General features: G+C 44.2%; 1 protein-coding gene across 2 annotated transcripts in view; it reads right to left on the bottom strand.

The window, feature by feature from the left end:
• The window catches only part of ARNT (aryl hydrocarbon receptor nuclear translocator), a 114,381-nt gene that overhangs the window by 29,753 nt on the left and 64,289 nt on the right, over nucleotides 1-20,339 (bottom strand). For both annotated transcript variants that reach the window (XM_073609339.1, XM_073609342.1), the window contains 5 exons: nucleotides 13,761-13,974; nucleotides 4,051-4,264; nucleotides 3,863-3,965; nucleotides 1,833-1,898; nucleotides 1,647-1,732 (listed from right to left, as the gene is read on the bottom strand). In XM_073609339.1, coding sequence (XP_073465440.1) covers nucleotides 1,647-1,732; nucleotides 1,833-1,898; nucleotides 3,863-3,965; nucleotides 4,051-4,264; nucleotides 13,761-13,974 — 683 coding nt within the window. The remainder of the gene's footprint in view (nucleotides 1-1,646; nucleotides 1,733-1,832; nucleotides 1,899-3,862; nucleotides 3,966-4,050; nucleotides 4,265-13,760; nucleotides 13,975-20,339) is intronic.

Below are 20,339 nucleotides of genomic sequence, written 5' to 3' on the forward strand. Positions count from 1 at the left end.
AGTGGATTGGATTTTCCATTCTCTCACGAGTGGTCTCATCTTCCGTTCTGGGACTTGTAGTTCTTTTACATTTATGGATGGACTTTCTTTTATTTATATTGCGCTGCACTCATTTCTTTATTTAGTATATGAGCCTTAAAGGGAAACCAGCACTAAAAGAAATAGGTTGCTTGCTCTCACTGACCTCCTTCCAAGGATGGCCACCTTTCTCAACCAATATTACTTTGAGCTGCCAAACCAGATTGAGCATGTAGAAATTGAACTTAGAACGGCATAATTAAAATTAAAGCGGAACTTTAGTCAACATTGAAAATATACCATGTAACACTGAACAGTTTCTCCCTAGGCAGTGCAGTAAGCAAAGAAATGTACCTTTCAGAAGATAACCAGATTTATTCCCTCTCCCTTGGCAGCTTTACACATGGGCGGTTCTCTTCATGTCCCGGCACCAGAAGATTGCCGAGAATGAGAAGGTCTCACGGGTCAGCAGAGCAGGGAGAAGTTATCAGGAGATCCTGGTCTGCTGACATCAGTCATGGATATCTCAGTACCTCGGACGGCTTGTGCAGTAGTTTTGGTCAGTGTAGGAGACAGAAAGCAGGAGCACTACAGGTAAGACAAACAGAGGCACTGCAGCAGAGACATACGGAGGAGGCACAACAGCACGCAGAGGCAGTACAGAAGGAACATGCAATGGGGGCAGTGCTGAAGACACACAGCGGGGCAGTGCAGGAGAAAGAAGCAAAAAGGGACTGTATAGGGAAGACAGGGAGCAAGGGCAGTGCTCAAAAGATCTGGAACAAGGGAAGTGTTATCATATCACATATTATGCACAAATATGTGCCTAGAAGACAAGGCTGTGGATGCTCTGTCTGCTTCTAAACCAGAAAACATAGTGACGTCTAGGAAGCTGTGGGCCTGAAAAAGAATACGTTCATGGACATATACAGCAGAACTTGAGACATAATTTAAAAAAAAATAGCACTTTTCAATTAAATATACTGCAGAAAGACCAGTATTGACTTAAGTTCCGCTTTAAAGTGTTACTAAAGGCAATTTTTTTTTTTAATCTAAAATAATAAACATGTGATACTCACCTGCTCTGTGCAATAGTATTGCACAGAGCGGCCCTGAACCTCCTCTTCTGGGGTCCCTTGCTGGCGATATTGGCTCCTCCCCTTCTCCATATACCCCAAAAGCAAGCCGCTTGCTATGGGGGCACACGTGTTCCCACTCCCGGGCTGTGTGTGTCTATGGAGCCACCCCCGGCTTCCCCCTCACAGTACTTGATTGACAGCAGCAGAAGATAATGGCTCCCGCTGCTGCCCGAGTCCGTGTGGCGAGGAAGAGAGGAGAGAAGAGATCCAGTCGTGGATCGATTAAGGACTGGAGGTAAGTATTTAGGGAGGTGGGAGAGGACAGCAAGCTGCAAAATGTTTTTTTACCTTAATGCATGAAGGTAAAAAAATGCATGAAAGTACCTTTATGCATGAAGGTAAAAATGCATGAAGTTAAAAAAATGCATGAAAGTACCTTCAAGCATGAAGGTAAAAAAAAATATTTTGGCTTTAGAACCACTTTAACTTCAATACAACGGATATGTAAAATAGAATCCTTTACTCCTAGAAAAAAAATGACATTCCTACCTGCAGGTGGCCAAGCTTTGATATACCCTGTGCAGTGTACAACCACAAACTGCGGCTCCCCGTCCTTGGGTGGGCCCAGGCCGTTTCTTCAAAAGAAAAATCAACAGAAAAGTTAACCACAAAAAAAAGAATAATGTGACATTCTTACATGATTGACAAGCAATATATTTTGCTAAGGACCGTTACCTGCATCTGTTCCTCAAAAAAGTGAGCCTGTTCATGGAGGTGGGGTCAACTGCAGTGTTTCCACACCTGGAGAAGGAAAAGCATTCACAAAGATTAGCAAAAACCTCAACAAAATAGAGAACCAGCATACAGTAGAACACCCCCTCACTACTGTGCATTGAGAGTTTCAGTCTCTAAGGTCGAACTTTAAAAGAAAACATTTGCCAGTTTTTGCAAAAGATTTACCGTATATACTCGAGTATAAGCCGACCCGAACATAAGTCGAGGCACCTAATTTTACCACAAAAAACTGGGAAAACTTATTGACTCGAGTATAAGCCTAGGGTGGGAAATGAACAGCTACTGTAAGGGGGAAAAGAGGGTCAACAATGCCCATTTGCAGCCTCACTGTGCCCATTTGCAGCCATAGGTCCCCCGAACTTCAAACTCGGTAGTTAAGGGTTCCTAGATGTTCCTATTCCTCCCATTAGTGCCAGGGATGGGGCACTATTCCACCTCCCACTGACAACCAAGCCTGGGACATGATGTACTTCCACTGGCCACAGTCTGCATATCCCAGCCATACATCTATCGAAAATCTGTCAGTTGAGCAAGGATTGGACGAATTTCGATCCATGTATGGGCTAGCTGCTTGTACAAAAGATGATCGATTGACTCGTGTACAACCAGCCTGCTGGGTTTTTCCCAAAAGATCCGTGCCGCTGGCTATCGCAAGCAACACTGATCATTTTTTTCTCCCATAGGAGCAGGCTCCTTGCTGGCAAAATAGAATAGTTCAGTGGGAGGCGCTCGATGTGTATGGGGAATCAGTTCTTTTTATTTTTTGTTTGTTTTTTAACTCGCTAGTTGAACAAAAAAAAAAAATGAATCATATATGGCCTGCCTTAGACAATGCCTCAGGATTATCAGCTCTGTTCAATGAGCAGAGTGCGTCTCCAGAAAGCAGTAAAGCTGGTTCAGTAGTGGCAGAGTGATCGTCCAAGCTGTGCAAAGCTATATAAAATTACAAATCTGTCAGAAATTAAATCATACACATATATGTATTCTTACTGTGTATTTAGTCATTTACCTTTTTTTATTCAATATTTTTAGCCACTTCCGGACAGCCGCACGCCAATATACATCCTGACTTTGACAGGGGATATCGTTGTTATGGCAGCAGCTAGCTGCCATAACCCCGGTATCCTCGTGTTCGGCCGGTGGTGCGCTTCAAGATAAAAGTGGTCTCTGCGGCGGATTCACCGCAAGATCACTTTTATCGGCGGCAGGAGAGGAGCCCCCCGCCGCGCTCCGGTGCCCTCCGCCACTTACCGGAGCTGTCGGCATCGGCGGAGGTGATCGGATGCTGCGCCATTTTATTCTCTAGGGTGTTAGAAAAAAAATGTATAATGTTTGGGGGTTCTAAGTAATTTTCTAGCAAAAAAAAAACCAAAAAACTGTTTTTAACTTGTAAACAACACATCTAAAAAACAGGCTCAGTCCTTAAGTGATTAAATATATTATATTTAAAGCGGAGTTCCAAACAAAAATGGAACTTCCGCTTTTCGGAACCCCCCCCCCCTCCGGTGTCACATTTGGCACCTTTCAGGGGGGGGGGGGGGGTGCAGATACCTGTCTAAGACAGGTATTTGCATCCACTTCCGGCATAGACTCCCACGGGAGTCTATGCCTCTTCCTGTCCCTCCGCGCTGTCTCCTGGGAAACACACAGGTCCCAGGAGATAGCGGAGACCAGTTACGATGAGCAGCGCGACTCGCGCATGCGCAGTAGGGAACCGGGAAGTGAAGCCGCAACGCTTCACTTCCTGATTCCCTCACCTAGGATGGCAGCGGCAGCTGCGGAGAATCGAGCGGGTTATCGGAGTCGGCTGCCGACATCGCTGGACTCTGGGACAGGTAAGTGGCCATTTATTAAAAGTCAGCAGCTGCAGTATTTGTAGCTGCTGGCTTTTAATATTTTTTTTTTAGGTGGATTTAGGTGGACTCCCTCTTTAATATTGCTAATGCGTTTTGCAAGAGAAGAACATTTACCTCATCCTACAGATAAACGACCTCCGGGATCCCATACACATCCTCATAGAGGACTGCTGGCCCTCTTTCTTTACTGTGCCAGTCTTCAAATCCAAAATGCGGCCTGCAAGAAAGACGCCAATCATGTTACATACCACCCAAATAACAATCGCATGTGGATCAGCTTATTTAGCACAATGGTAACCTACCTGTCATGGCATTCTCTGCTGTAGATAACTGCTCCCGCAGCTTGTCCACATCATCTGGATGGACTTGGTCATAAATGGAGCTCCCAAACCACTCGGACTGGGGCTGATTGAGAACTGGAGTCACTGAATCGGACACATAGACAATCCGACCCGTCTCACAGGATACCACAAACAAGAAACCATCCGCAGCTTCCAAGATAAGATGCTTCAACTCCTACAAAAGAAAAAACCCAGAAGATTAAACAATGTATTCTAGGAAATTGAAATTACCGGATTTATCGGTGTATAACAAGCACATTCATTTTAAGAGCGAAGTTTCAGGAAGAAAACTTACAATTTTAAATAAGGAACTTTGAAGCAAAATAAGGGTCAGTGCCCATCTGCAGCCTCACCATTACCATCAATGCAGCCTGACCAATGCACATCTGCAGCCTCACAAGTGCCATCAATGCAGCCTCATCAGTCCACATCAATGCACCCTCACCATTGCCATCAATGCAGCAGCCTCACCATTGCCATCAGTGCAGCAGCCTCACCATTGCCATCAGTGCAGCAGCCTCACCATTGCCATCAGTGCAACAGCCTCACCATTGCCTTCAATGTAGCAGCCTCACCATTGCCATCAGTGCAGCCTGATCGATGCCCATCTGCAGCCTAGAGGGTACAGGGAGGGGGGCGGGACGAGCACCGACAGATTACATACAGTAAGAATCTCCTATGATAGACATAACAGTGGTCCAATGGCGGCCCAAGAGACGGGACTTCCTATTACAGAGGAGGCCAAGTAAACAGGAGATTCTGTTGTAATGATGTAATCTGATGGCGCTCGTCCTGCTCCCCTCCCTGTCCCCTCTGAGACAGCTAAAATTGAAGTATTGGCGTATAACACGTACACGCTATTTGCACCCGATTTTCATGGTGAAAAAGTGAGTGTTATACGCCAATAAATACAGTAACCACTTGCCATCCACAGTGCGTTTATAAACATCCTTGGACGGGAAATGTGATATCTCGGTCATCACTGCAGCAATGATTGAGATATCCTCTTTAAAGGCTGGCGTTTCTGCACACAATAAAAAAAAAAAAATCAGAGCGGTTAACAAGCCGCTGGATTACTTTTACAGGCGATGGAATGGGGTCCCACCCTCCTTCCACCGCCGCTGCCTTAACCAGGCTCTCAATTGCGATCGGACAGCCCAGCAAGAGTACGAACAGTGGCATCCCGCTTTAGGCACATAGTAAGGAATGGACGTTGTTCCTTCACCTGTGTGATGTCAGAAACAGGAAGCAACCTTCATTTAGTCACTTCCTTTTTTGGTTCTACACTTACCTGGCCTTTACCGAGCAGGGAAGCAGCCAATCAGACCGATCTGTGTTTGGTCGGCTGTATTGGAGGCCAGAGGAGAGATTTGGGGTCTAATAGAACTCAGATCTCTCCATAAAGAGGACCAGTCGTGGCCCATGCTTTTTACAAGGGATGTTGTACACCATATTTTGCAGGCGCTAAAACTTTTACACAAATCAATCAATATACACTTATTGGAATTGTTTTTTTTTTTTTATCAAAAACATGTAGCAGAATAAATTTTGGCCACAATTTATGAAGAAATGTGATTTTTTAAATTGTATATCTTTTATAGCACAAAGTAAAAAATATGTTTTTTTTCCCATATTTTTTTTCAAAAATGTTTTTTTTTCTCGTTTAGATCGCAAGAACTAAAACACAATTGGGGATCAAATACCAGCAAATGAATGCTCTATTTGTTGGGGAAAGTGATATAATATTCTTTTGGATAGAGCGCTGCATGGCCGCGCAATCGCCAGTTGAAGTAGCGCAGTGCCGAATAGCAAAGGCCTGGTCAAGAAAGGGGTAGAAAGGGGTTGTTTAACCACTTCAGCTCCAGGAGGTTTTACCCCCTTCTTGACCCAGGCCATTTTTTGCTATTTAGCACTGGTGCTCAACCTGCGGCCCTTTGGTGTAGGATATGTGGCCCTCGGACCTCAGTCTGGATTGGGAACATTGATTTAGGGTAACAGCATTGATTTCTACTAGCCTCATGTGATATGTTCCCAAGTTTTGTACTGTCTTCTGTAGCATATCCCCAGCCAACAATGTGTCCTGTCCACATACTCTGACCATCATTTCCTCTATTAGGTCTGAAGTTTCTGACAGTCCTCTTTAGCATTAAATACAGTGCATCCGGAAAATATTTACATCACTTCACTTTTTCCACATTTTGTTATGTTACAGCTTTATTCCAAAATGGTTTAATTTCATTATTTTCCTTAAAGTTCTACAAACAATACCCCATAATGACAACGTGAAAGACGTTTGTTTGAAATCTTTGCAAATTTATAAAAAAAAAAAAAAAAAAAATCCCATGTACATAAGTATTCACAGCCTTTGCCATGACACTCAAAATTGAGCTCAGGTGCATCCTGTTTCCACTGATCATCCTTGAGATGTTTCTACAACTTGGAGTCCACCTGTGGTAAATTCAGTTCATTGTACATGATTTGGAAAGGCACACACCTGCCTATATAAGGTCCCATGGTTACCAGTGCATGTCGGAGCACAAACCAAACCATGAAGTCCAAGGAATTGTCTGTAGACCTCCGAGACAGGATTGTATCAAGGCACAGATCTGGGGAAGGGTACAGAAAAATTTCTGCAGCATTAAAGGTCCCAATGAGCACAGTGGCCTCCATCATCCGTAAATAGAAAAAGTTTGGAACCACCAGGACTTTTCCTAGAGAGGGTCACCCAGCCAAACTGAGCGATTAGGGGAGAAGGGCCTTTGTCAGAGTGACCATCGGGTTCTTGGTCACCTCCCTGACTGAGCTCCAGCGTTTCTCTGTGAAGAGAGGAGAACCTTCCAGAAGAACAACGCTCTCTGCAGCACTCCACCAATCAGGCCTGTATGGTGGAGTGGCCAGACGGAAGCCACTTCTCAGTAAAAGGCACGACAGCCCGCCTGGAGTTTGCCCAAAGGCACCTGAAGGACTCTCAAACCATGAGAAACAAACTTCTCTGGTCTGATGAAACAAAGATTGAACTCTTTGGCCTGAATAGCAAGCATCATGTCTGGAGGAAACCAGGCACCGCTCATCACCTGGTTATTACCATCCCTACAGTGAAGCATGGTGGTGGCAGCATCATGCTGTGGGGATGTTTTTCAGGGGCAGGAACTGGGAGACTAGTCAGGATTGAGGGAAAGATGAATGCAGCAAGGTACAGACATCCTTGATAAAGACCTGCTCCAGAGTGCTCTGGACCTCAGGTTCATCTTTCAACAGGACAACGGCCCTAAGCACAAATCCAAGATAACTAAGCAGTGGGACAACTCTGTGAATGTCCTTGGGTGGCCCAGCCAGAGCCCAGACTTGAACCCGATTGAACATCTCTGGAGAGATCTGAAAATGGCTGTGCACCGGCGCTCCCCATCCAACCTGATGGAGCTTGAGAGGTCCTGCCAAGAAGAAGAATGGGAGAAACTGCCCTAAAATAGGTGTGCCCAACTTGTAGCATCATATTTAAAAAGACTTGAGGCTGTAATTGGTGCCAAAGGTGCTTCAACAAAGTATTGAACACTTATGTACATGGAATTCTTTTACTTTTTTATTTTTAATAAATCTGCAAAGATTTCAAACTTCTTTCACGTTGGCATTATGGGGTATTGTTTGTAGAATTTTTAGGAAAATAACGAATTTCAATCCATTTTGGAATAAGGCTGTAACATAACAAAATGTGGAAAAAGTGAAGCGCTGTGAATACTTTCCGGATGCACTGTATAAAAGCCGGAGAACTGCTTCATGTCAAACATTGAAAACAAAGAATCTCCAAGGACATATTATTTTTGGGTGATGTTTAGTCTGTAGTACGTCAAGCAAGTAAAACATAAAAGTCACATCAAAAAGTACTTTCATGTAAATGTTACAGTAACAACTTCCACTGTGTATGCAAAAAACATTTCCTTTTAAACTTTCCAGCATAGAAATGGCAAAAATAACAACTGTGTGTGTTTTTACAAAAGCCTTGAAGTGAATGTAAATTCCTTTGAAAAAAAAAAAAAAAAGCAAAGAAAAAAAAAAAAAACCATTGACAATGCATGGTAGCCTTACCCACTGTTGATTGTGCTGAGGGAGCTTTTATCTCTGCAGTCTTTGATTTATTTCATTCTCTTCAGGTGCCATGTGTTGATCATGCCAGTAAGGCTCCATTCACATAAAGTTGCACCGACTTTGTAGTGCAACTTTGGATGGATGCAACTTGGATACGACTTTGGCTTTGACCGGTGATATTGAACAACTGTTGCATTGTATAACATTTAGGTACAACTTTCATGCAACTTGAGGGCCATAGACTTAACCTTCAAAAGTTGCATGAAAGTCGGACCAAAGTAGTGCATGAACTACCTTGAAGTTGCTGAAACTTTAAGTAGCACATACATGAATGGTTATCATTGGAAAACATGGGGAACGACTTGTCATGCAACTATGATGTTCAAAGTTGCATTACAAGTTGTACAAGTGTGAATGGAGCCTAAAGGACTTTGTCGTAGGGTGACAACACTCAGAGCCTGTGTCTATGCAGAAGCAGTGTGGTCACCCTAGGACAGGCGAACTACTGGTAAGCTGTGCAATGGGACACATGTGAGACCAGCCTACTGTACCTCCCACTGCGAAGATGTGCACACCCAAAGCAAAAGATGGACCACAGAGAGCCATGCATGGCGCAGTTTTTTTTAACGTCGTAACGCATGTAAGCGGCAAAGAGGGTGGCCCTTAATGCCCCCATGCTGCACATATGCCTACAAAGGCAGCAGAGTTTTCTGTTCTGACTGTGTGCTCACCAGTGGCGGTGCGTCCATAAGGGCGCACGGGCGCCGCCCCCTTTCTATCACCAATAGATAGATTCATGCAATGCATGAATCCATCTATGGCCGCCGCTACCACCCCCCTATTCAGGCGCCCGGCCCCTTTTCGGGCGCCAGGCACCTAAATTACAGCGGCAGGTTTTTTTCTTTTTTTTTTAAGCACCTGATTAGAGCCATAGGCTTGAATAGCCGTCAAAAAAGGTGACCTGTGAGCGCCATGCTGGGCGCTCGCAGGTCACTCAGCTGTGTTAGAAAAGCGAATGAATATTCGCTTTCCTAACACTAAACCACCTCTCCGCCAATCAGGTGCTCAGATCCTTTACCCATCACCTGATTGGCTGAAACGACAGGCGCTGTGATTGGACGCCAGGATCAGGCATCCAATCATTGCAGAAGATGGGAAGAGAGGACGGGAGAAGACATCGAGGAGCTGTCCCACCGCCACCAAGACAGGGCAAGTACAGACGGCGGGCGGGGGGCACACTGGCAGCATTTGATATGGCACAGTGGCTGCATTTGATGGGGCACAGTGAGGATGCATTTGATGTATGATGTCACAGTAGCTGTATTCGATGGGGCACAGCGGCTGCCTTTGATGGGGCACAGCGGCTGCCTTTGATGGGGCACAGCGGCTGCCTTTGATGGGGCACAGCGGCTGCCTTTGATGGGGCACAGCGGCTGCCTTTGATGGGGCACAGCGGCTGCCTTTGATGGGGCACAGCGGCTGCCTTTGATGGGGCACAGCGGCTGCCTTTGATGGGGCACAGCGGCAGCGTTTGATGGGGCACAGCGGCTGCGTTTGATGGGGCACAGCGGCTGCGTTTGATGGGGCACAGCGGCTGCGTTTGATGGGGCACAGCGGCTGCGTTTGATGGGGCACAGCGGCTGCGTTTGATGGGGCACAGCGGCTGCGTTTGATGGGGCACAGCGGCTGCGTTTGATATGGCACAGCGGCGTTTGATATGGCACAGCGGCTGCGTTTGATGGGCACAGTGGCGGCGTTTGATAGGCACAGTGGCGGCGTTTGATGGCACAGTGAAGAGGCAAATGATAGGGTTTTTTTTCAGAATTTTTCAGTTTGTTTGCGCCCCCCCCCAAAAAAAAAAAATTTGCTCACTGTACGCTAACAGCAGTGACCGAGCTGTCAAAAAAAGCTATTAGCTACCCTAATGATCGAAGTTAGCGGGACTGCCTTTGGATAATGTAAACACTGCGACAGCCAATCACAGTGGTCACACGATCAGCTCATTTCTTCTTGCCCCGAAGCATACAGACCCTATTAAAAGGGATGCCAGGGCTGAGCAGAAAGTGGTTAAGCAAATCAAATTTGTTTAAAAAAGGAATGCAATGTATATTCTTCTCCCTATATTGTATATTTATCACTGTGTTTTCCCAGTTTGGGCCCTTGCAGATGGGGCCGACTCTGTCAAGCATGTTTAGCAGGGGATCCCCCCCCCCCGCTGAGCAGGCTGATGACAGGTCCGTGTCTGCTCCGCTGATGCAGAGCGGAAATGGACACAGCTCGCGGTTCTCTATGAGGTGGTCGGATGGAAGCGGACCAGCTGTCCGTTTCCATCCGACTGTCAACCTATCCGCCAGATGGAAGGGGAACAGATCCCCATACGTCTGTTTTTAGCAGACAGGATCGGATTGGATACCGGCGTGTGTCAGCAGACATCTGCCGATCAGATCCGCCTGAAAAACTGACAGGTGGACCCGATCGGTCTGTCAGTGTGAAAGGGGGCTTAGGGTTTAAAGGACAACTACAAGGCAAAAAGGATTTACTAAAACTGGAGAGTACAAAATCTGGTGCGCCTGTGCATGGTAGCCAATCAGCTTCCAACTTCAGCTTCTTCAATTAAGTATTGACAAAACCTGGAAGCTGATTGGTTTCTATGCAGAGCTGCACCAGATTTTGCACTGTCCAGTTTTAGCAAATCTCCCCCAAGTTTTTTAAATATATAGTTTGGGTAGTACAGGGAAGGTTTAGAAACAAGTGTCACTGGGACTGAAAGTTCAGGAAAACCAAAAAGAGGGGACATTTGAGTTGAGTCACAGAAAACGTATCAGAAAGGATTTTCAAAGGGATGACAACTGTGTAAATGAGGAGTACAATCCCTTTGGAGAGATTTTCTTTTACTTCCTGTTTTGTCTATAGGACTTGAAGTGAAATCTCTCAGGGCCAGTTCACACCACATGCAGTCCAGTGTGTTTTTTTTTTTTCTGCATCAAAAAAGCATAGAAAGTAGGTTATATGGTTTCCAATGACATAGTTCATATCAGTTTTTGCAGTTCCAGTGCGTTCCAGTTCCAGAAAAAAAAAGTAGAACATGCTACATTTTTCCTGCACTGGAATGCTGTAAAAAGCGTCAAAACGCACCTAAACGCACTGGAACACACATGTACTTATTTAAGGTTATGAAAAAAGGAGGGAGAAAAATGCACTGGGCTGCATCAAAAACGCACAGGAACGCATCAAAAACGTGCATGCAGAAAAGCATCTGGAACGCATCCGGACTGCCTTTCTATGGTGTGAACTGGCCCTCAAATGGATCAGAAAACTTAAAAAATAAATAAAAAAGTAACAGGGGTTTATCTAAAATGAAAAAAAATGTTGGCTTTAATTATACTTCAATGATATTAAGCAGAAAAAATAACTGTTAACCAAGCTGGCATCCCTAGATTACCTTTCTGTTGACATACCTTAAAATTTTTAAAAATAATTTTACTAATTACTGCTAGCGGCTATATAGCCGTCAGTAATCGCACGCAAAAAATCTGACAGGCTGGCTGTACCCAAGTCGACTTGGGTACAAGCCTGCCCATAGATAGATCGAATCTTGGCCAGTCCCTGAGGAACCGGCTGCCTCATTCCTCTGTTATCAGCATAGGTCACTTCTGACAAGTTTTCCTGACACCAAGAGGAAAAAAAGGTAACGGGGCAGGAGAGAGCTCCAGCACACCATCTGAGATTGACAGCCCCAGCTCTGTTCTTGTACGCTGTGTGAAAGGGGTGTGTGGGGGAGGGGTGTGTGGGGGAGGGGTGCGTGGGGGAGGGGGGGTGTCCCTTCCCTCCAATCAGCTTTCAGGGCTCTCCTCAGGGTGCTTTGCAAAGTGTAATTTCAGCTCTCCGCCCTGTTTTCTGGAGGCTCAGGCAAGCTTTATAAATTGTGGACTTTGGAGGGATGTAGAGAAGAGAAGCCTGAAGGTGAACAGGTACAACGTATGTAGGAGGATTTGTTTCATCTCTGTGCATCACCTGAGGTCAGTCACTTCACTGGGTATATGGAAGGGTTTACAATCACTTTACAAAACTTAAAACACTATAATGTCATGAAGCTGATTACCTAGGACTGGGGACAACTGAGCCATTGTCAGAGATTTTCTGACATGTTTAGAATTTTGTTGACTGACAGAATAATTTGATTGTCCTGGTAAGTGAAATGTTCTAAGCTACGGATCCAGACATACATAGGTGACACCGGTGTACATTAATAAGTCATCTAATCACTATACACATCGCCTGTGACCGGCTGTAATAAGCAGGATTTAGGCTCCGTTCACATCTCCGCGTTTGGGGGCGACAATAGCGGTTAAAACGCGCAAATAGAATCGCGGGTCGCCCAAAAGAAACTCCTGTATTTCTTTTGGGGCGACAGGCGTCCCGTGATTCTGTTTGCGCGTTTTTACCGCGATTGTCGCCCCCATGTCCGCTGCCGCCTTCTGACTGCGGGTGTTCCGTCAGATTAGCAAACCTACTGGAACGCAAGCGCAGTGAGTATTTTTGGTCCGGAACGTCACTCCCGATCCCTGATCTGACGGGTTCGCTAATCTTACAGAACACGGGGAGCCGCCAGATCGATTACACTGCACCGCTGGAGAGTTTCTTTGGCAGGCAAGTGCCATAATGTGCTACCCTGTTTCCCCGAAAATAAGACCTACTCTGAAAATAAGACCTACAAGGACTTTAACTAGGGCTTATTTGTGTGGTAGGGTTTATATTGCAGCCATCACCGACAATCATGCTAGGTCTTATTTGCGGGGAAACAGGGTAATACGCCAAGAATACTAGCACCTTATGGCATAACCCACCTGGCTGCCCCACCCCCTCAAAAAAAAAGTTATAGCAGACTTAGTAATATCTTTTCTGCAATAAGAGACACTGATCTGCCTGCTCAGTTTTTTACTCAATACACACTGAGATGTGCAGCTTACCATGCATGCCAAGCACACTCCAGCCGTGCCAGAATGACTAATTCCCGTAAACATGAGCAGGAGCACATCATTCCACATCGGCCAATCAAGAGGCAGAAGACCAGGCACAGAGAAGGAGCCAAGGGAGAAATTGACAGCGATTGGTGAGAGATTTAACTGTCCATCACTGGAAGGTGTAGGTGAGTATTTTGTGGAATTTAGTTCCTCATTAACAGCATACCCTCTTTAAAAACCAAATAGGCCAACTTTATATACCCAAATCAATTTCAGTGTAGTGTTTCTGGGCAAAACAAAAAAGTTTTCCCATGCAGTAGGGCCGTGCCCGCACCAGGGGCGACCAGGAAGCTTATGCTGCAGCGGCAAACGGCGCTCCCCCACAATCCAACGGTGGACTGTTCCAGATCAGGTCTATAGGCGTGATGACATCAGGAACAATCCACTGCACAAGACCGCTAAACCGTGGTGGCCACTTCTCACTTCTTCAATCGTCAAGACAAAAACAAGCAGTTTACCCTTGCACTGCAGGCACAGCCCCACTGCATGGGAAAACTTTTTAATTTTGCTGAGAGTTGGGCTTTTATGTGACACAGCTTGGTTGGCATAGAAGTCATTACACACCTGATCAGTCAAGAAGGATGGTTTATAGGTGCCATCTGTGGATGTGTTTCCAGTACCCCTCAGAGACTTCATATGAGACACTGCCATGCGTAAGATGGTGAGCTTGTCTGGCTTGCGTGCCAGGGCACTGCAGGTGGGCACCATGTCGGACAGTTCTGTGATGTACGCTGTCATTTTGTTTCTCCTCCTTCGCTCAATCTCACTGTGGTTCTCCCTGCAGAGGGACACAATGGACACAGGTTATGCTATACTCAAGAACTAAAGAATACAGGAGAAAAAGGCTGTGTCTTCTGGGTTATGTAAGGACATCATGCCATCATGCCAACCATGCATTTCAGAGAGAGGAGAAAACAAGAACAAGAGTTTTAGAACAAACTCTGGGTCTACATATTATTAGACCAGTACCAGTTGGTCCAGGATGCTGGGATGAGTTTATAAGGATACATACAGAATATTGAAGCCCTGTACAAACACCTTTGTCATCAGGTTTGCTAGAGATGTGGAAATTAACCCTTAACCATGCTGCCCTCCCTCCTGGACCCATCATGACAGATTTCAAATTGTGTGATGTTGTACATACAGCTCAGAATCCTCTGAATCTTGGTTGCCCTATGGTGTACGGCAGTGGTCTCCAAAATGCGGCCCTTTGCTTGCCATTATCAGGCCCTTGGGGTACCATTTCCTCCACTTATTCCAATGATGAGGCACCATTCGTCCCAATGACACCAACAATTGGGGAGCCATTTCCTGCCACTGACGCCAGCAATGGGGCACTACTCCTCCCACTGATACCAACAGTGGGACACCATTCCTCCCATTGATACCAACGATGATGCTCTATTCCTCCCACTGATACCAACGATGATGCTCTATTCCTCCCACTGATACCAATGATGGGGCACTATTCTGCCCACTGATACCCACAATGGGGCACTATCCCCCCCCCCCCCAATTAAAACAATGATGGGGTATTGCTTACTTTCATTGACAGCATGGCATTTTCTAATGCCACCAGTCACAGTCTGCCCCCCCCTAAAGCCAGAAGGAGCGTAAACTGGTCCTTCGTTTAGAAAATTTGGAGACCCCTGGTGTACGGTTTTGGCTCACAGATTAGGAAATTTTGTGTGAAAGCTCAACTCCAGTTGGATAAACTGGGGAGGAGTTAGAAGTTCTGTCAATGTTTTATTACCGTCTCTGTTCCCACTTACACAATTACACAAATATGGGTTTTCAATTGTGCATACATGTGCAAACACATGTAAAAATACAGCGGGGCCTGCAAAGTACAGTCCCTCACGCCAAAGTATTGGAGTTCCAAACTATGGTACTTATATAAACAAGCAAAAATTGACCGTAAGCTTGCCTGGAGGCAGCCCTCTCCTTCTTAAAAGTGCAGCAACATATCAGAAGGCCAACACTGCTCAAGGCAGCTGAAGTATCCCAGTGTGTGTGCACTGGTGTGTTGCTGTACCTTTAATGACTTCATTTATGAATAGAGTGGTGGCCTGTCAAGTTCCCAGTGCTGTTTATACGGCACTGGAGAATGCACCCTTGGGCGACCATTGTGCCCAAATATGGCTATGCACCGACTATCCTCATAGAAACAGCGTATGGAGATGATCTAAGTGGCTCTGTACCAAGTAATTGCTGTGATGACCAATCACAGGGAACACAAATGTAAACACATCACTGTCTACAGTGTTGATTCCTCCCCCTTTCCCTTACTATGGAGAAAAGAGAGGAAATAGAAGTCATTTATGAATGGGAATTGAATGAATAGGTCAGCATTGTGCAGGATTTTCACTCTCTGTAGGATCACCTATACATCTGATCTCGAGTCCATTTCTTTATATGACCTGTATATTAATCCTTCACCTCCCTTATCCTGCACATCTGAACATCAACCCCTCATCTTCATCCTCCCACTATATGTGGCCCATACATTAACCCCCTTTACCTCCTCCTCCCTCTGTGTATGATCCATACATTCATATATTTACTGCACAATTACCAAGCTTTATGGTTATAACCACTTTAATACCAGCATGTTTCTTTGTTTCTAGAAAAAAAAAAATGTGGCAAAAAAAATTAGATCACCTTGGGATGTCTACTGTCCAAAAAAGTTATTTTGGAGTTTTTTTCTACTCTCTTGGCAATTTTGTTATCTTTTACAAAAAATTTTTTTTTTTATTTTTTTTTTAATCCTTTTTATAGTAAATTTAAAAAAAACAGTGGTTAGTAAATACCACCGTAAGAAAGCTCTATCCGTCTCTCGGTTTGGTAATAAAAGGGTATTACAGGCTGATATGCAAGTGGTTAAAGAGAAAGGGATTGCCTCCAGGTAAGACCGCTGTCCATGTATGCATTGCGTATGTTCCATAGTTGGTATCTCCAGTAAAAAGAAGACTAGAGCTCCAAATGCTGGCTAGACAGCAGACGGCATAATACTTAGTTGCAAAAAATAAATTTAAAAAATTCTTCTTAGGACCCTTTCAAACTGGCAAAGTCCAGCAGCGGATCCGCCTGCTGAGCAGAGGATCTCTCCGCTGATCCCCACTGAGCAGTTGGTTGACAGGTCTGTGTCCACTACGCTGATGCAGAGCAGATACGTACACAGTCCACTGTCCTCTATGGGCTGTCAGATTAGAGCTGCACGATTCTGGCCAAAATGAGAATCACAATTTTTTTTTTTCTTAGAATAACAAGATCACGATTCTCGCAACGTAAAATATTTCACATTATACAAAAAAAAATTGGTCTAACTTTACTGGTTAGCTTTTTTTTGTTTTGTTTTTTTTTTTTAATTCATTAAAGTAATTTTTTCCCAAAAAATTGCATTTGAAAGACCGCTGCACAAATACAGTGTGACATAATATTGCAACACCCACCATTTTATTATCTAGGGTCTCTACTAAAAAAAAAAATATATATATATATATATATATATATATATATATATATATATATATATATATATATATATATATATATATATATATATATAATGTTTGGGGGTTCCAAGTAATTTTCTAGCAATAAAAAATGATTTTAAGTTGAAACCAACAAATGTCAGAAAAAGGTTTAGTGTTTAAGTGGTTAAACTTTCCTCATTTACACACAAAGTCTATTCCATTGACAAAGTGTTACAATGTTTATACATAGTTCCACTGCTAAAGAATGTTGTGATTCTTGGCAGACTATTTTTTTCTTCATTTCTTTTGATGGCTGTGGCTTCAGAAGAGCAGAGAGAATTCTTTGCATAGCAAGAATCGTGAAACAATTTTGTCAAGATCGCAATGGGGAAAAAAATTGCGAAACCGATTCTTGACGATTAATCGTGCAGCTCTATGTCGGATGGAAATGAGCTGGCTGTCCATTTTCATCTGTCATCGGATCCGATCAGCCAGACGGATGGGGAATGGATCCCCATCCATCTGTTTTTAGTGGACAGGATCGGATTGGATCAGATGTTGGCATGTCCATTGACATTCGCCGCTCCATAGAGAGCAATAGATGATCTGATCAGGTCCACCTAAAAAACTGACAGGTGGACGCATTCGGTCCGTCCATGTGAAAGGGGCATTAGTCTTGACTGTAATGAATACATTTAAAAAAAAAAAAGTTTTACACGGTTGCCCTCCATTCAGTCTCAGAAAGGGATCCTAGACTATGGAGTCGGATCAGAATGGAAATGGAGGTCACATAAATGACTTCCGTGCCCATTCTGATTTTTTTTTTTCACCATCTTGTGATGGGAGGAACAGGGTACCCATGTAATCTGCAGGGGTGGCCAGATGTAAGCGCCTATTTCTGCCCACATCAGGTCAAGTCGGTATAAGCAGACCTGAAAGTACATTTTTTCTGTTCAGTCCGGCAAACTTGAACAGATTCAAATGTGAGCGGATATAAGTGTATCAACGACTGCTTATATCCGGCCACCGATAGGGATACATTATAGTCTGTTTTTGACCCGCCTAAAAAAAAAAAAAAAAAAAAAAGACCTAAAATAATCAAAACAATTGTAAGCTTCCACAGGGATTGTGCCTTACTGTTCCTCTCTCAATGCAAGTCTCCCAGTCGGTTCTGAAAATAATGCTAGGCTACATAAATCCCAGTGTATAACAGAAGCTTTTTGGCTTCAGACTCCCAGACTGATTAAAAGTTTGCAAAAATCCATCTAAATATGCAAGGTAGAGGAAAAGTCATAGCATTGGCTTGTTTTCTTTGGTGAGGAAATTTCAGCTTGTGCTACTGAGCTCCGTAAACAGACCTTTTCTGTTTTTTTTTAAATTTAATTTTTTTGTTCCAAACTTAAAAAAGAAAAAAAAAAAAATCTCTCAGTGGGTGGAAAAGCAATAACCTACAGGCAACTTGGATAAGCAGAAATTGCAAGAAGTATGGACATACAGAATAGGGATTGGTATGAACTAAATTACCACCAAGGATTGCAACAAACAAGTGCCCGTCCATATTAATTGTAAATTCCTAGGCTTTTCTTTTTATAGGTTTAAAAAAAAAAAAAAAAAAAAAAAGAAGAGCGATAGGGATAGTCTGGGAAATAAAGCTTACAGCCTGCTGGCTGAAAATGCAACAATTATTCATAAGCTTCCTTTCATATTTACCCGACTTTAAAAAAAAAAAAAAAAAAAAAAAAAATGGAAGGCTAAGTTCACTTTTTCACCAACAATAAAAAGTTAAACCAACTCCAAATGTCCTGGCCACCCCTAAGACCCTGCTGCATGTAGTGGCTGTGATGCCCCATTCTGCTGGCATAGCAGTCTGTACACCATAATACACAGCCCCGGAATGAGTATGCATCATAATGCACATTACTAGCAGGCTGACTAATGAGATGGGCTTCTTTCTTCTGGGAGTGAATCCTCAGATTTGATTTTTATTGGTCAGCACTGTCACGTGGCTGCACTGACCAATGAGTGCTTGCCATTGTGGGCAGTATGATGCTTATTCACTCCAGGGCTGAGAACTGCAGTGTATGGGCTGTTATACCAGCAGCATAGGAGAGCACATCCGCTATGTACAGAGGGGTGAGGAGGGGTGGCCAGGATATTTGGAGTTAGTTCACCTTTTCAATTTTCATGAAAAGAGAGGAACTTACCCTTTTAAAAAAAAAACTATAAAAAAAAAAAAAAAATAGAAAACATACACTCACCGGCCACTTTATTAGGTACAGCTTTTCAATTGCTTGGTAACACAAATTGCTAATCAGCCAATCACATGGAAGCAACTCAATGCATTTAGGCATCTAGATGTGGTGAAGATGGCTTGCTGAAATTCACACCGAATATCAAAATGGGCAAGAAAGGGGATTTAAGTGACTTTGAACATGGCATGGTTGTTGGTGCAAGACGGGCTGGTCTGAGTATGTCAGAAACTGCTGATCTACTGGGATTTTCACACACAACCATCTCTCGGGTTTACAGAGAATGGTCTGAAAAAGAGAAAATATCCAGTGAGCGGCAGTTGTGTGGAGGAAAATGCCTTGTTGATGTCAGAGGAGAATGGGCAGATAGATTGGTTGGGGATGAAAAAACAGCAACAGTAACTCAAATAACCACTCACTGCAACCAAGGTATGCAGAATACCATCTCTGAACGCACAGAACATTGAACCTTGAAGCAGGTGGGCTACAGCAGCAGAAGACCACACCGGGTGCCACTCCTGTCAGCTAAGAACAGGAAACTGAGGCTACAATTCACACGGGCTCACCAAAATTGGACAATAGAAGAAAAACATTGCCTGGTCTGATGTCAGGGCTGGTCTCAGCCCTTCCTCCTCAAAGCTGGCCGCTCAGCTGTCAGCTAATTGCCAGCTCCTTTCTCTCCACAGTGACTCACCTGTTGATAATATCCTGCTCGTCAGTCCTGCCTACTTAAGCCATCCAGCCCAGATGATCTCTGCCTTCGCCTTGGTCACATCTATAGAGACTATCTCCTGTGTTCCTGTTAAAGACTTGCTTGGTTGACATACCTTCTGGCTCCAGATCCTGCTTGCTGTTCTACTACGCTCATCTCTGGCTCCCTAATGTTTTGGCTTGTCTGACTATCCGTTCCGGTTCCTGAACTCTGGTTAGGTTTTGACTACGCTTACTCTGTTTACCTTTTTATTATTATTATTAAACAAGTGGGATTTAACTGTACTTCTGTCTCAGTCTGATGGTTTCTGACATCTGAAGAGTCTCAATTTCAACTGCGACATTCAGATAGTAGGGTCGTAATTTGGTGTAAACAACATGAAAGCATGGATCCATCTTGCCTTGTATCAACGGTTCAGGCTGGTGGTGATGGTGGTGTAATGGTGTGGGGGATCATTTCTTGGCACACTTTGGGCCCCTTAGTACCAACTGAGCATTGTTTAAACCCCACGGCCTACCTGAGTATTGTTGCTGACCATGTCCATCCCTTTATGACTACAATGTCCCCATCTTCTGATGGCTCCTTCCAGCAGGATAATGCACCATGTCACAAACCTCCAATCATCTCACCACTGGACAATGAGGTCTCTGTACTCCAATGGCCTCCACACTCACCACATCTCATCCAATAGAGCACCTTTGGGATG

The sequence above is a fragment of the Aquarana catesbeiana genome, linkage group LG13, assembly GCF_042186555.1.
Source record: "Aquarana catesbeiana isolate 2022-GZ linkage group LG13, ASM4218655v1, whole genome shotgun sequence".
Classification (NCBI taxonomy): domain Eukaryota; kingdom Metazoa; phylum Chordata; class Amphibia; order Anura; family Ranidae; genus Aquarana; species Aquarana catesbeiana.